The 16,999-nt window shown below is 46.0% G+C and overlaps 1 protein-coding gene and 1 pseudogene across 1 annotated transcript; one reads left to right on the top strand and one right to left on the bottom strand.

The window, feature by feature from the left end:
* The first annotated feature begins 45 nt into the window (after window positions 1-45).
* On the top strand, window positions 46-16,019 carry LOC123149290 (codeine O-demethylase-like; annotated as a pseudogene).
* Window positions 5,235-7,705, bottom strand: LOC123149292 (uncharacterized). Its single transcript, XM_044568928.1, has 3 exons — window positions 7,696-7,705; window positions 6,020-6,164; window positions 5,235-5,866 (listed from the first exon to the last, which is right to left on the bottom strand). Exons 2-3 carry the CDS (start codon window positions 6,128-6,130, stop codon window positions 5,543-5,545), a joined length of 435 nt encoding a protein of 144 aa, XP_044424863.1. The 5' UTR covers window positions 6,131-6,164; window positions 7,696-7,705; the 3' UTR covers window positions 5,235-5,542.
* Window positions 16,020-16,999: the final 980 nt, after the last annotated feature.

Here is a 16,999-nt window from a genome sequence, read left to right as displayed (position 1 = left end):
CCAGATGACTACACAGGTGAGTCAGTCGGATGTGGACATCGTGGTTATTGCTTGTTACTTTGTCCCACACACAGGGCCGGCCCTGAGGGGGGCAGGGGGGGCGACCGCCCCGGGCCCCCGAGTAGGAAGGGCCCCGATGGATTGGTTTCCTATATACGTGTGTGATCTTGAACCTGTCGATTGATTCTCAAAAGGAAACAAACTGGTCGATCAATTATCGGCTCTTCGCACGCCGTGCATTCTTATCCCCAGCTGGCAACAAATCGGCCATGCCATGGATGACGGCGCCCCACCCGCTCGTCTAATCGTAATTTTTGGCTGCTATACGCCATTAGTGGAAGAAGGTAATCCGTTTTCCAGATTCCCATCAATCTTCTCCTCAACGCACAGTTTCTCTTTCTTTATTCTTGTTAGATCGTTCATTCGTTTCCTGAAGATCATCCTCGTACTGTCGTACATATCTCTTGCTCACACTCCGATTTCTTGTATTGACTGGGATTAGAAAAGAGAAACTTGGAATTTTGTTCGTGACTCTCATATGCAGCAGCCAAATCTTGCGATTTCGACTTTTCTAGCCATCCAGGTACCCTGTTCCATGCCTTTCATAGCACTTTTTTTCAATTAGTAGTGCTCTTAATATCTTGTATCATATGCTTGTGTGCTGATTACCAAGATTGCTATTCATTTAACAAGATGCTATCAAGAAAGAATCCATCTGATAATGTGGGGAAAAGTGCATATGAGTTGATTGAGTCCCACGTGAGAGTTGCTGGCATTTTTTAGAGCAGACAGGAGCATTCTACTGATTCCTGGCAAAAAACAGTATTCCTACTGCTAGGAATTCCCAGGACATAGCTTTAGTTCTTGTTCAAGAACAACTAGTGAAAACTTTAGGAAGATAAAATTTGAGTAGGCATGAAAGTTTTACTAATTCACCTAATAGAAATATATATATATATATATAAGTGTAAACTTGAGTAGTCACAGGATAGATCAACTAAAGCTGTGAATGTTTGTGACCCCAGTTTTTTTAATAGTCAAGAAGACAAGTCTCCATAAATTAATAGTGTGCTGAATATTTATTTGCAGTTGAAATAGAAAAAAACATGCATATGTTTATGTGGCTTTAGGGCCCCCTCCGTGTTGTCTTGCCCCGGGCCCCCCAAATCTCAGGGCCGGCCCTGCCCACACACAAACTACTCAGAAGTACAAAATGGTGAATATCGTGGTATACACATGAAGAGACTCCAGCAGCAAAATACTGAGTACTGCATGCCATATATTGACACCTTGTTCGGGCTTTTTAAAGTCTATTAGGTTTCTTTAATTTTCATTTACATTTCTCCTGTTCAAACAAATAATAACACTTCAATCATGGCCCAGATTTTCATCCGCTTGTGCTTGTGGTTTGTTGTGAACTTGGGGCTGTTCTACTTGATGAATATTGGCCGCGTTGTTGTGACAAAGGCATCCTGCTAATTGAGGATTAGGATATGGAAATTTACCCAACTATGAGTACCATCATCTATGGACACCTTTGTAGTGTGTCCCCACTTATTTTTCTTCTTTTATAGCTTGTTTTTCCTCATTATAGGTTTCTCCTTCTGAAAACGAAATATGTATCTGGCAACCATGTGGCAGATTGCAAAACGATCTATCGCATCCAGCGTCGTCAGATCTGGCAATCGCTCAATCCGCATCTGCTCCGTCTGCAACTCCTATGCCCGAGCGTCCAGTCACGGAGCCGCGAGCACGCATTGACCGGCCATCAGCAGCTTCGATCGAACCACCTGTTCCCTTGCACCCCTCGAGCACCAGCGTCTCCTCAAGTCGCCGCCATAGCCTGCTGCTCCGGCGAGCAGTTCCTTCCACGGCCAACACTCGCCGGTGCAGGAGCTCCATCACCATCTCCATGGGATTCCTGCCTCCCCTGCAGCCCATCGACAACCACGTCCTCCACACATCTCGGCCATAGCAGCCGCTGCTGCCCGCTGTTCTGCTGGCCACGGCCATAGGCTTCGGCCAGCATCGATCTCCTTCATCTTTGAACAATAAGTTGCGTGCTCAACTAAAATGGATTCGCAATGAAGAGATCTACGAATTTCATGTTGAAGTCCACGCGATTCGTAGCCTAAATCAACAAGTATGATGGATAATTGGGAGTTCTTAGTCTCTGTGTTTTCAGTTTTCAGTTTTCAGATACAGGTTTCGTTGATTAGAGGTGGAAGACAACTCTCGGTGGGTTTAAGAGAGAGAAAAGAGTTGGGCTGGGCCCAATGCTGGGTAGAGACCTAGTTAGGAAAAGTTAATGTTGGCTAAAGAAAACATGTTTTGTGGGTCTTTTAGCTTCACTGGTGCATCATTTGTATTACATTTTAAGAACTAATATCATGCTAACTTTTGACCCAAGAAAGATTGATGTAGAAAAATACCCTCGATAACTTCTACGTAAATATCATGATAATTTATATACAATTGATCTGATAATTTACGTATAAACACCACAATAAACTTGACATAGAAAATTATTACTGGAAACAAACCCCGGTAACTGTATGCAAATAGCACGGTAATAATACGCACTGTAGACATGATAACTTGCGCAAAAACACCGCGGTAATTTTGAACCAGGGAAAAAGTTATTAGAAACATACCCCACAGACCTGATAATTTTACCCACAAACATCGTGGTAATTTTGACCCGAGGAAAAAAGTGGTTGAAAAACATAACCACGTTAACTTATATGTAAATAATATGATAATTTACGCTCCGTGGACTTGATAACATACATACAAACACCACAATAACTTTGACCCCAAGGGGTGTATTACAAATGTGCCACTGGTAATCTCTATGTAAATAACGTGGTAATATAAGCACCGCTTAACTGATAACTTACATACAAAACATGATGATAACTTCCTGACCCCGAAATTTTTTTGTTGACAAACATATGCTCGCTAATTTATGTGTAAATAATACGGTAATATATGTGTCACATACCCGATAATTTACGTACAGAACACCGCGGTTCCATTGACCAAACATGAAAAAGTTGTTTAATAACACACCCTTGGTAACTTATGTGAAAATAGCATGATAATATACGAATAAGCACCGCGGTAACATTTTTTTAGAAGGGCAAAAGTTGTTGAAAAACATACACTCGATAACTTGTGTGTAAGTGCCATGATAATATACGAAGTGCAGATCTGATAACTTGGGTATAAACACCACGGCAACATTAACCAAAAGGGGGAAAGGTGGTTGAAAAACATACCTTTAGTAAATCGTGTGCAAATAACATGTTAATACACAAGCCGAAGAACTGATAACTTATGTACAATGACCGTGGGTAATTTTTTTTGGGGGGAACCACCGCGTTAATTTTCGACCTATGAGAAAAGAATTATTGGAGAATTTACTCTAGTAACTTATGTGAAAATTGCATGATAATAGACGAAGTGAAACTTGATAACTGTATAAACATCACAGTAATTTGAAACATGGATGTAGTATGTCAAAATGTCATGTTTTTTTGTTCTCTTTTTGTATGCTATCAGGCTTCCTCTCAAAACCATAACCTACACTCAAAACGCATGGTAACTTTCACGAAGGGGAAGGGGGTTGATAAAACATAACCCCCCCCCCCCCCCCCCCCCCCGCGCAGTTTAAATTCTATGCAAAATTACGATGTTGCACATGTTAAAGTTATTGTGATTTTCACGTTGTAGTTACCGGCCTTCTCATGATATAGTTACCAGCTTTACCATGTCATTTTTTTAACCAGGGGTGTTAATGTTTGAAGTTATCAGCATGCACATGTCATAGTTATCATGCTGCTCGGCCAAAGTTATCAAGCCTAAAATTAAGCTTTTCATTGACGATAAAAATAAGAAGGGTTCAAATCCGTTGTTTGCATACTATGGACAACAAGTTAAGATGGGTGAGTTGGTTATAAGGCATAGCAGGCATGCATTAGACCTGAGTTCGATTCCCCTTTTTAAGTACTTCATTATTTCTTTTTCTTCCAACCTAAATTAACTATCATAAAACCAGGAGAGATAAAAAACCGTTTTGAAAATAAAAATCGGCAGGAAAAAAAATCGGTGGAAGCCTCCTACGATCGAGGGAGTTCAAACGCTCGTTCGATCGAGCGGAACAAGGCCCTCATGTGCCAGTTATCTAATGAGTGGACCGGGTTGGTAATTTTTCTAACTGGCACACATGTGCCAATTATCGCCGTCCTTCTGAAAAAAGGTGTATTTTTTCATCACTAGTAAGTATGCACGTGCAACGCACGTCTCGACTAAAATATATTCCATTATAAAACACATTATTCTATTATAACGTAAACCTACTTTCTGTGAAGCTGAAATCTCATGCAAAGAGCATATAATTTCTAAGTCCTTAAAATGACTGAAAAATATCATGCTTTATGAATACATGCTCAAGTCCATTGCGTAACAATTAGCGAATATCATTAACTAATTGATACAAATTCAGTCCATGAAGAAAATTAAATTGTATATTTGCATTACGCACCCCCCCCCCTACTGCATCTTGGCAACCAACGCCATCACCAACACCTCGTGGTCAACCATGGTACTATATAGATGCAGATATAATTGTTTGTCATATACCGTAGCCATGACCTCTTAAGCAGCATAACTGACATCATTCACGTGTTATTCATAGTTAGAGTAATCATTTGATCTGAACTGAACTAAATTTGATGTATAATATTCCCAACCAAAGAAAAATATTTTTTCAATCTTATTTTCTTCTAGTTGGTACCTACAAATGTGCCACTGGCAATAGGCACTGGGAAAACAGACATGTAAGTGTGTATATAGAGGCAACGGAAATTAGTAGTTTCCACGGAAGCTGATCAAATGACGTAATTCATCAAAGCTCTGAGATACAAGTTTGCGCATCTAAGAAACAAAACATTGCTAGTTCATACAGAAACAAACCATCAAGTTGTATCAGTAAGACATCCTCGCCCCTGTGGTTGTACGAAGCAATGTCAGGAACACGCTTACTCATAATCTAAAGGTCCTGGCCAATATGTAATTCATTTATGGTCATTTAGTGTTAATCCTTTCATGACAAGGTCCAGAGCAACGAAGGTAATTGTAACCTGTTATTTCAAATAGTAAGCTTCTCTTGTGAACATTCACAATAAAGCACATACCCAGTTTTAATTGGTTTGGAAAATAACAACAAAACATTGGGATTATAAGTCGAATAGCTCTTAGTGAGAAACAACAAAATCCAATAGTAGTATGAAACCGAAAAGAAAAACAATAAAAATATCCAGACTACGATGACCTCCTAATTTCAATAATCTCCTCGTTCCCCTAGAATTCCCGTTATCCCTCTCAAATTTAAAAATCCAGTTCTCCGTCATGGTAGAATGAGCTCTCGGTGCGTCCTCACCGTCGCCAAAGGAGCAATGGACGCAGAGCAACACGTGAAGACGGAGCCCGAGTGGTCAGCGGCGGCTGGGAAACAAAGCAACACGTGCAGAGGGAGCCCTCACTGTCCGCGGTGGCCGGGATACAAAGCAACACATCGCGAGAGCCCTCCTGCTCGGAGGCGGCCGGGAAACACGTGCAGCCGGAGCCCCTGTGGTCGGCGGCATCCAGGATACAGGGCAACCAGAGCAACGCGTGCTACATAGTCTCCCCCGCCATGCCGGTCTAAGGGCGTCCTGTTCGTCGGCCTCCTCGAGTCGTCGCCCGTGATGATCACCTCGGCATACGTGCGCAGCAACCCCACGTCGATGACCTGCACACCCATCTCCATGGTGGTGGTCGGCTGCGCCACGCCGTTGTTGTCGCACCGCTGCAGGCCGATTAGCTGATAACCGAATTTACTTTTTAGACTTGTTAACTAAATTAGCCCATGTAGCCCTTGCTACTTGTACATTTTCAGACTTGATAACATAATTTACTTTGGGAAAAGAGATTAGGCATTCCATTTCCTTGCACAAACAAATCGACATGATGTTACCTTGTCATCTACGGACCTTTTGTTCGTATACCTTTTTCGGACCTCAAAGCCCTTTTGACCACCACAGCTAAGCCAAAATGCCCAAGCTTCATCCAAAATTTTAAATTCCATGCCAACATGGGTTACCAAGCCGGACAATATAGCTCTACAATGGAAAAGTAATCATGAGCACAAAAAACTTGTGCAAGTACCATATTTCAGGATGAGAGAAAAGTAAATGTGAAAGGGAAAGCTTGGTAGCTCATGTTGGCATGGTACGATGGTACGATGTGTTAGCCTCTTCTTCCATCTCAATAGACAAAATAGAACCCCGACTGATTCTTCTTTTTATAAAAGGGAAAGCTTGATCAACTTGAAGGTAGTCTTATGATAAAAATTATGTCAGTTCTAGTGAGCTATTCATAGGAACATGGCATGAGAAAGGGAAACTTCAGACTTACACACCAGATTGAAAAGGAGAGCAGTTATCCTCACCGGCTGCTTCTTCCACGAATAAAAGGGCAGAGGTTGATCAAGTTGAAAGCAATCTGATGTTCCTAATTCCGGTTAGTGATTCATGGGGAAGATAGCAGGAGAAAAGCAAATAGAATTACGTACAAAATTGAGCATGTCATTCACCAGCGATTGACTCCTTCACCAGAACGCGATTGAAGAACAGAGTTCTCCAGCAATCCAATCCTTCACAAGAGTGGGCTCACCCTGCGGCTCGACTCCGGGCCTTCCTCCAGGAGGAGCAGGTCCGGCACCAGAGCTACAGGTCCCACGTGCTCGCCCTCCTACGCCGCGACTCCCCGGGCTGCCGACGCGATCTCCCGCGCCAACCTGATGCCGGACAACACCACGCTGGTCTTTGAGGCGTCGGCAACAGAGATACATGGGCCATGGTGTCGTAGGTATTGGCCCTTTTGCCCCGCCATCCATGATCCAGCGACAGCGCGGGTGAGAGTGGCGTGCGTCTCGAAGCAGAGAAGGTAGGGGATTGGTGGCGGGGGGCAGACTTGCAGTCGCGTGCGTGCTCGCCGCGCTGATGTGCCCTTCGGCATGTTGGGGTTGTTTTTCTCTTCGGCGGCGACGCCTAGGACCTGCGGAGTTCAAGCTATCCTCTCCACCACCGATTCCTTTTCTGTGGAGGCGCAACTGGCTAGGGTTGGGAGGCTATGGAATCGGGAAGGATGTGAGGGACGGAGCAGGCAGAGTACGAAAAAAAACAATGCCTTACTATTGAATCGTTACTTTTCACTTACGGGTGGCATTGTGGGTAATTTTCTTCAAAGGTGGAGTACGGTCACTCAATGCAATTTACTAAGTGCACACAGAGTATGGGCTAGATTAACGCTAGCTGTTAGATTAAGTTTAGTGGGCCTAATCATACGGTGGTAATGGGTCCGTGTATATTTCGTGGGGTGTGTTTAGAGAAGTTCTTGTTTAATTGTTTAATAGTAGTGGAGATGTGGGTCATCTTTCTGACAATTCAGTGCTAGTTATAGTGGCTGGTGGCTAGCAGTGGCGGCGCCAGGAAATGAAGTCTGGGTATTCATCCAAATTTTTTTTGCTCTAAATGTAATATATGAACCAAACAATACAACACTAGCAATATATGAACAAAACAACACTAGCATAACGGCAATAGCAATATTTCAATGTATCAGACCATAACGACATGAATACATAAGTACCTTTTGATTGATAAAGTGATGATATCCTTCTTATAATATAACTTTGCGGTCGCCTTTTTGGAAGAGATTGATGACATCTTCATCCTTCACTTGATTGAAAAATTCTCTCTCAACAAATGTAACCAAACAATTGTTCAAATATTCATCACCCATTTTGTTCCTTAGCTTATTCTTCACATGGCTCATTGAAGAGAACACCCTTTCAACACTAGCAGTAGCTACTGGCAGAATCAATACCAACTTAAGAAGCTTGTAAACAATATGATATTGTTCATGCTTGTTTGTCTCAACAAGCATAACTGAAAGCTGACACAGATTTTTTAGGTTTTGAAACCTTTCATCTCTACGCACATTAATAACATACATGTTTAGTTGCCATGGAAGTCTTGCCAGTTCATCACTTGTAAAATCAGAAGCATAAAACTTTGTAGCAAGCCTAACCAACTTATCTTGGTCATAAGCAACAAATAGATGAAGTGGACAGAATGCTGCCATGCAAGAAAGTAGCTCCGTGTTTACCTCATCAAATCTGCCATTCAGCTCACTGATTTGCCTATCAATGACACCCACAAACATATCAACCTTGAAGCGGTGGTAATTGATCACACCATTACATAAACCCCTTCTAGGCCGGCCAACGGGAAAGTAAGGACCCTCCATATCAACAATTTTGATCTTATGCTTTGTACAAAAAGATGTGACCTTTGTGAGAAAATCATCCCATCCAGCATCGGTCCTCAAAGCCTCCAAGTAATACTTTGTGTCACCAATAAGCTCAATAGCATGAACAATATCTTCGTCTTGCTTTTGCAAAGCTCTACACAACTCATCTGTGTATCCAAATATTTCTTGCATCAAGTGTGCCATGAAAACAAACTCAAATGATCGAAATATTGTCTCTATGGATAGAGCCGCTTGTGCCTCCGCACCATGGTACTCGTCTCCAATCTTGCGAAGGACTCGTCGTAGTGCACCATACATAGAGATGACATGGTTCACAGTTTTGAAGTGAGAGCCCCAACGTGTATCACATGGCCTTCCCAAACCCATTTCCTGATTCAGCCCACTCCTTGTTTCTACTTCTTCCAATTCCAATGCATTAATGAGTTCTTCAGCCTGAGCTATCCGAAGCATTCTCATCTTTTTACAAGACATGCCAAGAGCATTTAACAAGTGTGCAAGCTGCTGAAAGAACCAAGTACAATCACCACTCTCCTTAGCAACAGCAACAAGAGTTAACTGTAGTTGATGGGCAAAACAATGAACATAGTAGGCAGAAGGGGACTCATCCATAATCTGTTTTTTCAGGCCATTAGCATTACCTCTCATGTTACTAGCTCCATCATATCCTTGCCCACGAACCATTGCAAAGGTTAAATTGTAGTCCATAAGCATTTTCTGAATTGCAGCTTTTAGTGTCTGAGAGGTAGTATCTTCAACATGAGCAAGACCAAGAAAACTTACAACCGCCCTTCCTTTCTTATCAACATAACGCAAGCAAGCAGCCAACTGTTCATTCTGATACACATCACTAGACTCATCTGCAAGTATTGCAAAATGACCACCATCAAGTTCTTCAATGACTAGTTTAGTACTCTCTTGTGCACAACATTTTATCACCTCTTGTTGTATATCATGGTGAGTCATCTTGCAGTTCCGTGGAGCATTCTTGAGAACAACCCTGTCAACCTCTTCAAAATTTCCTGCTAGCCAATTTAGAAGCTCAAGGAAATTTCCTTTATTTAGTGAGTCTTCACTTTCATCATGTCCTCTAAATGCCAAGCCTTGGCGCAACAGAAATCTCACACACTTGAGTGTCCATGTCAAACGTTGTTTATACAAAGCCTTGTATTGTGAGGTGTTGGAAGCAACAGACTCCCGAATTGATATTTGTGGTGTAGTGAACATATCATACTTCTCTTGAGCTTCAGCGTGAGCACTACTTACATCACCAACATGCCTTGTCAATCTTGCTTTCATGTTCCAGTTTCTAAACCCACCCTTAACAAATGAATCTCCACCGGGGCTTTTTGTTTTATCCTTGAACAAATAGCAAACAAAGCAGAAAGCAGCCTCTTTGTTCACACTATACTCAAGCCACTTGTAATCCTTAAACCAAGAAGGACAAAAGCGACGTTGTAATCCACTTATGTCTCTGTACTCAAAATTATGTTTCTTTGGTTGACATGCCCCCAACTCGATGTATCTCCTTCTAACTTTATCCTGGTCATTGACATTGTATCTAGAGATGGGGATCCGTTTCCCGGGATCTGACTCAAGTGCGTCCAAATCTACTTCAAATTGAACTTCATCATTTGCTTCATCATCTTCTATAATTGGGGCTGGGGAGCCACTCTCAGGTTCTGTGTGACTATCATCCGGTTCATGTGCTTGCACTAGTGCCAGTTGCAGATTGCTCTCAACATCAGGAGGAATGCTACTGCTCTCAACTTCAACATCAGGAGGATTTGGTGTAGATGTGGAAGTTCTTTTATTTGCCTTTGAAGCTCTTTCCCACAATGCAACAATGCTAACACCCTTCTTCTTCATCTATGATACAAGATCAGAAAAAGATAGATTAGCAATCTACCAAAATATACACTCTGAAAATTGTAGGTTAAAAATTAAAATATCAAAATTTCAATCTAGCAACCTGGTCGTTCCACCAAACTAGATGTACTAGCAGTAATATGTACTAGGAAGAAGCAAGCAACCTGCTCTGCTGGTCGCTCCAGCAAACTACATTAAAATAGCAAAACTGTAGTCTAGCAAACTAGTGACCAGATACTAAATTAGGAACTGGCTGGCCTTAAGAACGATTGCAGATTTGTTATTTGTCCGGATACTAAACGCCAGCAAACTAGTACTATTAATCATTTTAATCTGGCTGGGGGCTGGCCTTCTTACTTTCTTAGGGGAAGAGATCAAGAGAACTAGAGAGAGAAAACATGGACAAGGAGAATAGAACCTGGACGCTCGTCGGACGCCGGCCGCCGGCGGCTCCGCTTGCCGCTGCTCGCCGCCGCCGCTGCAGGAGGCGCTAGGTTAAGTTGGGGAACGAACGACCGAGTGGGGACTGGGGAATGGATTCGGGTCGAGGTCAAACAAATCAGCGAAACGAGGTGCCGAGGTGGTCAGCGTGTTGGACTCGCTGTGTGGGCTGCAATACTGGTGGGCTCTGGGCTGTAGGCTTGTGGGTCGCCGAATAATACATATAATAAATTTTTTGGGCCAAATCTTTGATTCACATGAATACACGTGAATACCCCTGCCGCCGCCACTGGTGGCTAGTCTACTTATTGATGACCGTGCAGACTGAGATTAAGACAACTTGCTAACAGCACTGAGCAACAAACATAAAATTGACTACTCATCGACGTTGATGTGTAGTCATCAACGTTGCTTAGTGCCACTGTTTGTCTTGAGTTCCCTTATCTCGCTTTGGCTGTCTTATGGGTATAGACTTGCGAAAATGAATAGTACTCCGTCTGTCTCAAACTAAGTGTCTCAACTTTAGTATAACTTTGTACTCACTCCGTTTTTATTTACTGAAGTCAAACTTCATAATGTTTGATCAAGTTTATAAAAAAAATATAAATATTTATCATAAAAAATCAAAATGATGTGAAAGTACATTCAATAATGAATCTAATGATATTGATTTGTTATTGTATATGTTAATATTTTTGTTTATAAACTTTGTCAAAGTTTACAAAGCTTGACTTTGACCAAAGCTAATACGCGGACTAAATAAAAACGGAGGGAGTACTAAAATTAGTACAAACTTGAGACAGTTATTTTGGGATGGAGGAGGTAGTTTATTTCAAAGGGGTATCTTGACTTTCAAGCTCGTAATTAGATCTACTCCTAACTCTTTGTCCACTTCTACAGAGACAGTTTTTATGTGCACAACTTAGAGCATCTCCAACTGTTCAGCCCCCCACGGTGCCCAAAAAGAGCCGTCTGGGGGCGAACCGACGCTAGATTGGCCCCTGGGGGCGAACCGGCGCTAGATTGGCCCCTGGGGGCAAACCGGCGCTAGATTGGCCCCTGGGGGCGACATAGCTCCCAGCCACGTCCCCAGGCGCTGCCCCCCCGAGTCGCGCCAAATTTAAACTTGGTCACTCCCGCTCACAAAAAAACGCCCAGTTCGGCGATTGGATGAAAAGTTCGGTGTACAAAAAAAATAAAGAACGCGCGGACAACACATCAAATGGCGGGGTCGGCCTCCGGCGTCGGCGTAGTCGGCGTGCGCGGGCTTGGCGGTGCCGGAGCTGCTTCTGTGCTGGGCGATGTGGGCGCGTCTTCTGTGCTGCTGGGCGTCGTGGAGGCATCATTGCTCGGGCTTGGCGGCGTCGTCGGCGTGGGCGTGGGCATTGGCGACGTCGTCGACGGCAGCTGGTTCGGGATGAGGCCACACTCCGCTAGGTACCACGCCTTGAGCTGCTCGTCATTGCTCTGTAGCATGTCCGCCCCGCCCATCAGAAAAGCCAGGTCGGTGTTCCTCTTCTTCGCGGCGATGTTGGTCTGGAGTAGGTCGAGCTTGACGGCGTTGTTCGTCATCAACGCCGGCCACCGCGCCTCGGTCTTCTCTTCACGCAGGGCGGCCCGGGCCTGTGCGTCGGCGAGGCAATGCTCGATGGACTCCTGCACGCGCGCGATATCCGAGTCGGCGTGTTTCCCCTTCTTAGCCACTTTGTTGCCTTCAGGGCGCCCATCGTCCGCGCCCGGCATCGGCGTTCGGTTTGTAGGTCTCCTTGGCCTTGACGAGGGTGCGCCGGACATCCGCCCACTTCTCGCACTTCTCGATCTGCTTGAAGACGTGGAGGTACTTGAAGTCTTGGTCGCTGCTTTCCTGGCGATACATGGCGAATATCCGCAACAGCTGCGCCGAGGAACAAACAGTTGGCGGGCGCGAACAGTGAAAGGAAGTGGGAGACCGGCGTGCCATACCTGATCCTCAATGCTGGCGCCGCTCGCCGGGCGAGCCGCGATCTCCTCGACGATCCCATGCCATTTGTTGCACGCCGATTGGATGAACCCCCAATGGTTCGCCATTGCCTTCGACTCACGCTGCATGTAGACGCCTTTGAAGTAGGGGTCGACGAGCTTGCGCTCGTCGAACTCGGCCTTGATGCGCTCCCAATACGTATCGATGCTCTGGTTCGTGTCGGTGATCGGGTCGAGGCAGACGACTTTCCACGCTTCAGCGAGGCACTCCTGCTCCTTGGACGCCCACTTGATGTGCGGCTCGCCGGTCCTGGCCGCCCCTTCTTCTTCTTGTGTTTCCTCGCTTGAACAGGCGCCGACTCCTCCTCCTCCTCCTCCTCGTCCTCCTTCTCCTCCGGCTCCTCCTCGTCGTACTCGAGCTCGCCGTCCATGTCGCCGTTTTGGTCCATCGTGTCGTCCTGGGTAGTGAACTCGAGGGACGCGGCGGCGGCGGCGGCCGAGCCTGCCGTGATGATGTCGTGCATGTCGGCTTCGGTCGCGTCGGTGTCGCCGAGATGCGACGTGGAAGCTTGTGAGAAGGGCAGCGCGCCACGGCGGAGAGGGGGCATTGGGAAGGACGCGTAGGCCGGCGGTGAGTAGGTGTACGGAGGGTACTGCACGCCGGCGAAGGCAGACGAGGGCGTGCACTGGGCCGGGTGACCATGGGGGAAGGTGATGTTGGGGTTGAACCCGCCGTGCGCGTCCCCGTCGGCGTAGCCCGGCGACGGCGTGCAACCCCAGGGTTGGCTCCAGGGCACGTACTGGGCGTGGCCGCCGGGTGGATTATTCATCATCCCCATGCGAGCCGTCTCGGCTTGTTCGGTCGAGCGCTCCGCCTGATCCGCCGCCGCCGCCGCAGCCGCAGCCGCGAGCGCCGCGCTGTCCCGGGCCTTCTTGGCGTTAGCCCTGTTCGGCCCGTCGGTGGTGATAGCCTCCCGACGCTGAACTTCCGCCCTCCAGTCGGCGTTGGACATGCCCGGGGGCTTGGACGGCGGCGCCTCGGCTTCCTCTGCTTCGGCTGGGCGACGGCGGCGGTCGTAGCCATCGTGGCGTGGGGGAGCACGTACTTCTTCGGTGGCATGGCGGCCGGCTGGGAGGGGAGGACGAGATTGGCGGGGGAATGGAGAGAATGAGAGGGAAGCCGGGGGAAAGCGGGAAGAAACGGAGGGAAAAGGGTCTCAACTCGCCGACAGAGCGGTCCCACGCCCCTTTTCGCTTGTGCCGACGCCCACAGGTGCCCCCCAGCGCGTCGGGTTCCGCTCGGGTGCGCCCGCTGTTATTTCGGCCCAACCCGACGAAAAAGGGACTCACGGGGGCGCGACTGGGCCGATTTTCGCTCGCCGGCGCTAAAAAATGAGAGGGGGGGGGGGGGGGGGCTGTTGGGGGCGCGGCTAGAGATGCTCTTAGTAACCCATACACCGATTGGCAGTTAGTGAAAAGTACAAACTGGTGAATATATACACCTGTGTAGTAAAATGCAGAGTACATGGCAACACATGCCATGTTATGTCTGTCCCCTCGCTTGTCCTCTTATATAGCTTGTTTTGGCTTATTAGGTTTTCTTCTGTAGAAAAAAGGAGTAGCCATCATCACTCTGATCTTTTTGGTGTTTGCTGTAGTGGTTGGTGACTGTCCTACTCATTGATGACAATCTGTACTGAGATGAAGGCAACTACATCTTGCATAGGGCAACATCTTCCTTCAAGAGAGCACAACAACCAGGGAGACAGAGCAGACCACCAGGATCAGCAAAGAAATATGCAAGAACTCCAATGGCTGATGAGTCATGGAGGCTGCCGAATTCAGTGCAGCAACTGTCTGCCAACATGCAATAACCACCAAGCCAGTACTTGCTCAGAGAGCAAGAACTGCTTGGTGGGAACCTTGCTGGTGCCGAGATGCCGGAGCCCATCACAACAATTGATCTTGGCCTGCTGTCTGCATCCAACGATCCTGAGGAAGCCGCCAAGCTGCTGTCAGCGCTGAAGACCTGGGGATTCTTCCAGGTCAGTTTCTTTATTACTTCGTTCTCGAGTTTCCTGTTCCTAAGATTGACTCTTTTTTGCATTTTTGGTTCATGGTGTACTTGTTATTTCTGTAACACGCATCAACCTGTGTGACCAGGTTTCTAACCATGGAATGGAGACCACTATGATGGATTCTGTGATGACCCCATCAAGGGAATTTTTTCACCTACCGCTCGAAGAGAAGAAGAAATGCAGTAACCTGATAGATGGCAAGCATTTCCAGGTAGAAGGGTATGGCAATGACCAGGTGTGGGCTCAAGATCAGAGATTGGACTGGTCTGATCGACTGCACCTTAGGGTTGAGCCGGAGGGTGGGAGAAACCTTGCCCACTGCCCTACACATCCCAAATCGTTCAGGTAATCTATCAGGGATACTTCAAACGGATCTTTCTATCTTGTCTGCTTTGTAGAAAAGAGTTCATTTGCTTATTCCTGTCTTGAGTTACGGAACCTGACAGGGACTGCAGAAACAAAATAGACATTAGTAAACTAGGCTTGGTTTAATTGGACTACCTGAGCTCTGTTTGCAGGGATGATCTGCACGAATACGCATTGAAGTGCAAGAGAATCAAAGCCTTCGGGCAATGGCCAAGCTTCTGGAGCTTGATGAAGACTGCCTCGTTAATCAGTTTAACAGCAACGCCCCCACTTTTGCTAGATTCAACCACTCCCCTCCGTGTCCAAGACCTGATCTTGTCCTGGGCATCAAGCCTCATGCCGATTTCCCTGCTCTCACGGTTCTTCTCATGGACAAAGACGTCGTGGGGCTGCAATATCTTAGAGATGGAACCTGGTACAATGTTCCAGCTGTGTGTGACCACACCTTGCTGATCAACATTGGTCTTACAATGGAGGTGACCATCTCTGAACCTCCAGTAATTTTTCTCCCATATGAAGTTCTTGTCTTCTTGGTGACTTCCGCCTGACCGTTCCTCGTGCAGATAATGACCAACGGGATCTTCATGGGGCCAATGCGTAGAGTTGTGACTAATGCCAATAAAGAGAGGATATCAATGGCCATGTTCTATGGTGTGGATCCCATGCAAGAGATTGGGCCGACAGCTCATCTGTTAAGTGAGGAGCAACCGGCACAATTAATACAGGAAAATGAAGGCCAAGGACTTGTTAGTGTTGCACCATGAACATTACGCTGGAGGCCGAGGACCAAGAATTGCCGATGCACTGAAGATCTAAGTAAGATGGCTGTAGTTCCATGCTAGAATACCCATGGAAAGTAAATAATTGGTGAACTTACAGGGAGTGAATCTGGTTAAAATGAAGAATCAGTCTGGTTTATGTTTGTTTGTATTAACATGCTCTCTGGACACTTTCATATTCTCTTATCTGCTCAAGTGTCTCCACCGTTCCTTCTTATATGCTCCGTAGCCTTTATTCTTCAAAATGCATAAATCCTATTCCCATAACATGGTGAATAATGATTTTTAGGGTGTAAAAATGTCAGCACTAGTCACTGTCATGTTGTGTGGAACTGACAGACATGTTTGGCATGGTGTACTCCATGGATGTCACCTTTTGCCAAGATACTTCCCTTCAGGAATTTGGTGTCACGGCGTAATTTTTCCCTTTTTTGCGAATTATGTAAATTTCGTTAAAGGGTAATATATGAATATTAAGTTGATATCAAGTATATCGGGCATCTACATACGACATCAAGAGCTAGTCGAGATATCCATGATGCACTCATACAAATTATTTAAAAAGGAAGATAAAAGACAACTCCAAAATTCAAGCACGAACTGTCAATAGCACACAGTAGCACAGGGGCGGAGCTTTGTTGGGGCTAAACCGGGCCATGGCCCGCCCAGGTTTTTTACAATTTTTATACCTATACGCGATGCTTCGTAACTGTTGTACGATGGATCGATCGGTCGCCAATCCAAGCCGCCATGTTACGTGCGCACACATCACGAGCAGAGTTCGGCAGCCGGCCAGGACTCGTGTCGACAGCCAGCCTCCACCAGCCTCGACCTCGCAGATCGGATGATCTCCTCACTGCTAAACGCATGCTTCCTGCTGCTTGCGCTATGGCTCCGCCCGCCTCCACGCCATCGGTATCCTGTCATTGTGCCGCCCAAATGCCTCTGATCCCTGCCTTCGCTGACCGCTATAGCCTGCTCGCTACCAGCCAGTACTGTCCGTCCGCTGCCAACGCTAAGCACCGTGTCGCTGGATAATTTCCAATTATCTCGGGGTAGTGGATTTATGTTATCCATTGATTGAACTGAGTATAAGTAATGCATTTCATTATCAATTCATATGTGAAAATG

Source organism: Triticum aestivum, chromosome 7A (assembly GCF_018294505.1).
Source record: "Triticum aestivum cultivar Chinese Spring chromosome 7A, IWGSC CS RefSeq v2.1, whole genome shotgun sequence".
Classification (NCBI taxonomy): Eukaryota; Viridiplantae; Streptophyta; class Magnoliopsida; order Poales; family Poaceae; genus Triticum; species Triticum aestivum.
The sequence above is the reverse complement of the archived record's forward strand: the minus strand, read 5'-3'. Positions and strand labels throughout refer to the sequence as shown.